At 44.6% G+C, this 7,500-nt stretch overlaps 2 protein-coding genes across 2 annotated transcripts in view; both read right to left on the bottom strand.

Annotated features, from left to right (window-relative positions):
* The window catches only part of tmem63a (transmembrane protein 63A), an 18,856-nt gene extending 17,353 nt beyond the window's left edge, over positions 1 to 1,503 (bottom strand). Inside the window, 1 exon segment of the mRNA XM_080854528.1 lies at positions 1,395 to 1,503. The gene's annotated coding sequence lies outside the window, so the exon portion shown is untranslated.
* A 5,895-nt stretch (positions 1,504 to 7,398) lies between these two features.
* The window catches only part of agxtb (alanine--glyoxylate and serine--pyruvate aminotransferase b), a gene marked incomplete at its 3' end in the record, with an annotated part of 6,515 nt that continues 6,413 nt past the window's right edge, over positions 7,399 to 7,500 (bottom strand). Inside the window, exon 11 of the mRNA XM_080853260.1 lies at positions 7,399 to 7,500. This exon is cut by the window's right edge and continues 6 nt beyond it. Coding sequence (XP_080709386.1) covers positions 7,399 to 7,500 — 102 coding nt within the window.

Here is a 7,500-nt window from a genome sequence, read left to right as displayed (position 1 = left end):
TGAACCAATGTAATTGTTCTTCAACAGTTTTAGCAAAGTGCTCTATTCAAATTGTGTTTATTGTAATGTTAAAACAGCATGACAGCGCTGTTATCATGAAGCTGTTCTGTGTTATTTTAACCAGTATTAAACAGTACTAACAGTATCTAGCAAGTGTGGTGTGGCTGAGCAGGCGCTGCTTTTGGTCTTAAAGAGTCTTGCTTTTCTAGGCTGTTTCTCTCTGTGCCAGTATCTCACACACACACACACACACACACACACACACACACACACACACACACACACACACACACACACACACACACACACACACACACACACACACACACACACACACACACACACACACACACACACACACACACACACACACACAGGTATCCCTGCCCAGTCCTGACATCAGAGTGGAGTCGGCCAACCTGCTGATGAACTCTGGTTAGCGCGCATGTTAGAGGGCCATTCCAGTTGAAACTCATTGGACCCGTGCCAGAGATCCAGGGGAGACAGGGGACTCGTATACGCCAGACCAAGGCCAGACTCCTACAGATATACCAATACCATGCCATACTATACCACACTGTACTGTAGGGCTACCATATGACATACCACACCATAATATACTATTCCATACTGCATTAGACTGGAAATCAGACACAGATATTAGATTTAGGATCTGTACAATTCATTTTCAAAGAAAAATCTTGATGGGACAATCACTGCCGCTCAGAATTAATTTACATGGTTGAGACTCCTTCTAATAAGCCATCACCAGCCGTCCTCTAACATTATGCATTACGTCTGTCAGGCTCAGAGGAATGGTTGGAAAACTGAAGGAAGAAAATCTGTAACAGGGCGTATTTTATTCGGACTTGGCGTATTAGCCAGTTGTCTATGACTATGATGAAAGGGAAGGTTTACAGTGTGACAAGAATAGACGGAACAAACATGAAGAGTCACGAGTTCGCGTCTGACACAACTCTAGACAACTTCAACACCATAACACGTTTCAGCGCGTTCGACCCTGAGGAAAACACGTAGGCTAACAATGTGTCTTCAGCAATAACAAATCCGTGCTCACATTATGCTTGGAAAGCTAGGGATGTGAAACAGATATCCACGCTAAAAAAGAGAAGCAACAGCTGTTTCAAGACAGCGCTGTGGGTTTGAAGCTGACGGACGAAAAACTCAAAACTAGACAGCGTAATTTGGCAAGTGAGTGAATCTACTTAATAGAGACTAGCTAATTTCACAATAATCAACTAAGTATGCATTCATGAAATGAAACGGTCACACTGTCCACTGACATCATCATGACCACTATTTTTTTTCTATGAGTAAGCCTATTTAATATTGACTGTCATCAGCAACAACAAAAAAAACTCTGCCTTACTTACCTCTAGCTAAATCCAAAGTTCAAATCTTGAGGTTGTCAAACAGCGGGTCATTCCATCGCTTTGAAGAGTTATCGCTTTGAATAGAAAGCGGGCCGAGCTGAAGGCAAGACGAAAGCCACGACACATACATCCGCGTATGCGCACAACCCGTTAAACGCTCAGGGTATCGCCTCCTCCCAATGGACCTTCAGAGCCGAGGATTCGAAAGCGTGGCAGTCAGAATTGCACAAGTTCTCACAGAACTTTGGGTCCTGTTCAACTGCTTAAAACTAACACACTTGGACGGCTTCATAAAGTGGCAATGACATTTATTTTCTATTGCTCTTTATGAAACTAATGACAGTCACGTATGCTTGTTATTACGTTTCCAGGAGCTTACACCCACTATGTGGTTACGGAAGGGCTTCTTAAAGAGAAAAGTAGCCTACAATCGACCTGCCTCTGGAGAATGCACAACAAACACACAACCGGAACTCACAAGCCCCCGCCTGCCGAACCTTTTCACATATAGCCTAAGTTAAAGGCCCACTAGCCTCTCACATAAAACTTATAGGCCTATTCAAAGCACATAACATCGGGTTAGACCTCGGAGTTGTAGTCCTCAAAATCATGTGTTTGACGCTATTGCGGCTGTGAAAGCTAAGAATTATATTCCCCTTTACCAGTCAAAACAAAGCCGCATGTGGTGCAGGCAGTTGTACTCAAAACTTTACTGACAGTGCGGTCCACATTTCATCCGATGTCGAGTGACAGTTACAGAGGTTTCTCTTTCAAGGCTACTATCACCATCCGAGAAGGAGCAAGATGTTTAAAAAATGCCCAAAAAATGCCCAAATAGTTTGCATCAGCGCTTTAACTTCGTTTTTTATCGACACTGTATGTTGTATCTTGTAAGCTACTGGCTTTCCTTTAGCACGCACCGTTGATCACTGCATGCTTAGAGAGTAGCCTTCGTCACCTGAAGTCCAGCTGTGTGCTTACATGGTGTTACGTCACGGCCGGCTCGTGACCGCATCATAAACTTTGGAGGCAGATGACAACGGCTTTCTACAAAATAACTTGTATTTATTAAGTCCATACAAATATCACAAAACGATATGTCTAGGAGTTTGACGTCTGTACGGTGAGATAGTCAGCTCGAGAGAGAAAGAGACAGGTGTTTACTGGTCCTTCATCTCCCACACTAGCCTGGGTGCCGTCCGTTTGTACGCGTTCCACTGATTGCTGCCTTCACGATGAACACACGTTTGTTCAGCGAGATCAGTGGAACGCGTTCAAACGGATGGCACCCAGGCTCCTCCCACACCTCCCCAGGTGTGGATAATCAGGCAATCAACCAGTCATGTGCGTTACGTCATAGCCTCTGTTGCCTGCCATTCATGGCCACTGCAATGTCTGCAGGGGCGCAGGGGGTCGTAACACCTGACCCCCCCCCCCCCCCCCCCCCACGAAGGTTTCCCTGAGAAACCTAAAAAACCCACAAAAAGGAACAAAGAGAAAAAAACCGTCACAAGGCAAATTATTTAAGCCCCAGAAAGACCACTAAAAGCGGGCAATCAAAATTAAGTTGTCCCCACTGTTGCCTGCAGGCCATGCATGGCCACTGCAATGTCTGCAGGGGTGCAGGGAGTCGTATCAACTCCCTCCCAAGACAAATAAAAAAAAAAAATTAAAAAAAAAAAGACCCTCTGTGACCCTGCTCAAACTCCAGTCCCACATTATCCACCAGGGCCCTAGGACACCAAAGGAAGAAAGAGAAAAACAGGTCACAAGGCAAATCATTTGAGCTGGAGAAAGAGCGTCAACAATAAGGTTGTTAACACCGATCATCTTCAGCTTGGCTGAGCCACTACTTCTTTTCATTGATATTTAATTTTTAATATTTTCATTTTATTTATCAGACACATAAATATCAAGCAAGGCTTTCAAACTAACATCAGATTTGCATTGTTTTCATAAAGCTTGCCCCACTGACTGCTAAGAGAACCCATCGACTTGTTCCTTTGCTTCAGCTCTTCTGCATAGGCGGAGATCCCGGGGGGGACAGGGGGGACGTGACCCCCCTACTATAAAGTTGTCCCCGTCTCAACAATCATTGTAAACACAAATAAATCATTTTGAATAATATAGTAATATGAAATAAAAGCCCGACAACACGAGCGGTGCTAATTATAAGCATAAAACAATGTGTTTTTTAAGTGTTGAAAAATCATGATCCCCTATTCTTCAAAGTGTTTTGGTTCACATGCTATTTCCAACGGACGGGATACTGTCAGCTCTCTGTTTCAGTCAATCAGCCCAGTAGCCTACACCATGAGTCGTCAGCAGCCAGCCCCTGGACCAATTCTGGCCCGCCAGCGCTTTTTTGGAAAAAAGGACGTTTCTTTTGTGGGTGATGTAGCAATCTGTGTTTGTAAGAAAAAGGGAGTTTCTTTTGTGGTTGATGCAGCAATCTGTCTTTCTTCCAGTGAAGTGCGCAATCTTTTTTCCATTAAAGTGCGCAATATTTATTCCAGTAAAGTGCAGTAACGTGGAACATAGGCTACCCCTGGAACATACCCTGGATTCAGCGGTGCAGATCTGAAGAGATAAAAAGACTTGTGGTTTCACTTGAAATTCATCATCTTTGAAGCTTAGCTGTGTTAGCTAGCTGTCTAGTCCTGCAAGGTAGCAAACGCAGTTCGAAGAAAGCATACAGAAAGACAGGGCAATAGGGCCAGACAGAAACTTTTTCATGTCCCCCCCAGGAATTACTCTCTGAAATGTTATCATGTATTGTCCCCCCCCTACAAAGAAATGGGATCTCCGCCTCTGCTCTTCTGTGAGTCTTTGGCACTCCTGAGTCTTGGTTCTGAGCGTTTCCTCTTTTCTTCAATGTCCCAATTTAAAGTTGAGCATTCTCCCTGAAGACTTGACACACAGTCTACTCATCATTAAAGACTGACGCTATGTTCCGTTTTCCCTACCTACCGTACCTACCGTACCTATACTTATACGCAGTACACAGTACACACTCACTAGGTACGCAGATTCTCAGCAGGTGAGTGCTGCTCCAAATCTAATACTCCGTGGTGCACTTACCGGAAATTACGATCGCGACAAGCCCCACGTTCGTCTTTTTCGAGCTGAGCGGCTCTGCCTGGGTCCGCCTCTTCCGCTACGTTGACAAGATGGCGGCCGTTGAGAATGGACAGTGTACTCTGCTTCCACACTCAGCGTTTTGACCGTTATGAGTACAGATACGGGTCCTTTGGGTATACTTCTTTTCGACGCGGAAATGGGAAATCGGAAAACGGAACACCCTACATACTCACATTAAGGATGGTAGGTACGGTAGGTAGGGAAAACGGAACAGAGCGTGAGTTTCAACAGCATAAAGACATGAGTGTAGTAAAGAAGATGAAAGTGTAGTAAAGGAGAGTGTAAAGGAGAGCATTAATACATGCTGTTGAAACTCAGTCTTAAATGATGAGTAGACTGCTGCTTGCTGCTGCAGCATGGTGTCCTTCTCCACCAGTCCTGATTCAAGGCTGTACCCTGCTCCCAGAGGCCCCCTGGTGGCGAGGCCCAGGGCTGCAGCCCCTAAAGCCCATTGTCTTAATCCGGCCCTGCCTGCTCCTGAAGAAAGGCTCGTTTCCACCAAGCAGTACGGTACAGTACGGCCCACTTCAGTTTTTTTATTGTGTGCGTTTCCATGACAAAACTTACTAAACCGTACTGTACCGCACTGCTTGGTGGAAACGAGCCTGAAGAGACAGTCTCTTGCAGCTGAACCACCTGGGTTTGTTGAGCCTCTATCTGCAGATTCTTATCAGCACTGGTTTTGTCCCTTTTCTGTCAGCTGATTTTAAGGCAGTCAACCCGGGACTGTAAGTTCTTAACTTGGACTTGAACCTTCTGGGCCAGGGGCGCAGATAGCACTGGGGACGGGGGAGACATGTACCCCCCAGATTCATAGTGACCTGTTCCGTCCCCTCAACTCTCCCTACATTAGGCGACAATCATCAGTAAATAACGTTTTAAAAAAATGTTAGCGTCCCCCCCCAGTTCTAAAATCCAATCTGCACCACTGTTCTGGGCTTTATCAAACCCAGCAGACTTTTAACTTCTGTTTCTTAAATGCATGGCACAGAGATTTTATGCCCTGACTTCTTACAGTAAAAACAGACCATCTCTGTCTTCACATCAGGCGAATTCCAATGTTGCCTAGGGAGAGACACAATCAGTGCGTTTACATGTGTCCAGTTTTCGAGCGTAGCCGGGTTTCAATCGAAGATCCAGGTGTTAGGCCATGTCACTCTAGGCCTCATTCTGCCCTTGACTGGAGGTCTATACCTACCCAGATCACCATCATATCTGTCTTTCCGTATACTGCGGTGGGTCAACACAACCTCATCTGCCAATACAGATGCCTGAGCCAGGGTTGTAACCCTCTGCTCATTCAGATAGGTAGCCATCGGGACAGGAACACTATTCTTAAAGTCGTCCAGGAGGATGAGCTCCTTGAGTGGCTCCATGGAGTCTGCTCTCTGTGAGGCACACCAATGACCAAACAGATATTTATTTTCATGTGCAAACTCCACGTACGATCCGAGAAGGGTGGTACCATCCTGGCATTTTTGCTTAAGTCGAATGAGGGGGCTAAAGATGAGATTGATCACAAGGCACCAACAAAATATACAATACATAATTTACAATTATTATGGCCTTTCACATGTCCATTGAGCTCAACACACACAGGCCTGATTGCCGAAATGAAAAGTGCTCAAATGTATGAGTGTGTGAGTGTGAGTGTGTGTGTGTGATGTCTATGAGTGTGTGTTCCAGTCAGTGTGAGTTTGCGCTCAGCTTGTTTCCTCTGGAACGCCAGCATTAGTTTTTTAGTTCTCTGTCCCTCCGCCTTTGCTCTATAGCGATCTCCTTCACCTCTGAAGCTATGTCAGTCTAACTGACCCTACCTCAAGGGCTATCAGAGAAAACACTGGAAATACTTTTGTAGCTGACCCTGATGTATCAGCCGTCAAGATATGGCCGAGGTTGATGGACATTTCAATTGCACATATTGATGTATCATTGTCATTTACAATTTGTGATTCATTTGTTGGTTTGCAAAGTTAATATGCATTTGCTGGTGGGTTCATGAATTTGTGCATTCGTCTGGTGACCCTTTGACCCTTTGCAACATGTGACCTCACCTATATGACCTGGAAGTGCATGGGGCAAATGCGACTTGAAAGACTAAGAGAACACGCACGCACGCAACACATTCGCATCAAGTTAAGTTAATCTACTGCTGGTTTCCAGGCGAAGACGGTAATACTTACGTATCTGCACTATGTTTAAAATGGAATGTATATTTGTTTGCGATTTTATATGTAAACTTGGGGTTTGTTTGTTTGTTTGTTTGTTTGTTTGTTTGCTTGTTTGTCTGTCTAGTTTTCACGGTGTTCCGGACAATAAAGAAAAAAGAGTTGGACATCAGTATGATGCGTGGAGTCATGTTTAATGTTTAAAACCAGCGGGTAGTTACAACTTTACACTGGTGCCACTAGAGAAGGATACATGTTCTTGTGCGATTCTTAATATCTTGAGTATCAAGAGTATGTCTACAGGATCAATGCACTGTGGCAACAAAATAAAAACGCATGATGTTTTAAATACTTCCCATTTTATTAAAAACTTGATCACAAGGCACCAACAAAATATACAATTATTTTTTTACAATTATTATGGCCTTTCACATGTCCATTGAGCTCAACACACACAGGCCTGATTGCCTAGATGAAAAGTGCTCAAATGTGTGAGTGTGTGAGTGTGTGTGTGTGTGTGTGTGTGTGTGAGATGTCTATGAGTGTGTGTTCAAGTGTATACGTTTCCGGTAAAGTGTGTATGAGTGAGGGGTATGTGAGCGTGTATATGTTTGTGTGTCTGTGAATGTGTGTGTGTGTGTATTTACGGGTATGTGTCTGTGAGTGTTTGTGTGTGTGTGTGTGTGTGTGTGATGCTATGCCTTGCTCTTCCGGCAGTTTCTGAGGGCACTGGCTAGAGCGTTGAGAGCCATGTCAGCGTTAGGTTTGTTGCAGTTATATCCCATCAGCCCCACACG

This window comes from Sprattus sprattus (assembly GCF_963457725.1).
Source record: "Sprattus sprattus genome assembly, chromosome: 16".
NCBI lineage: Eukaryota > Metazoa > Chordata > Actinopteri > Clupeiformes > Clupeidae > Sprattus > Sprattus sprattus.
Note: the sequence above shows the minus strand (reverse complement) of the source record. Positions and strands in the feature narration are given on the sequence as shown.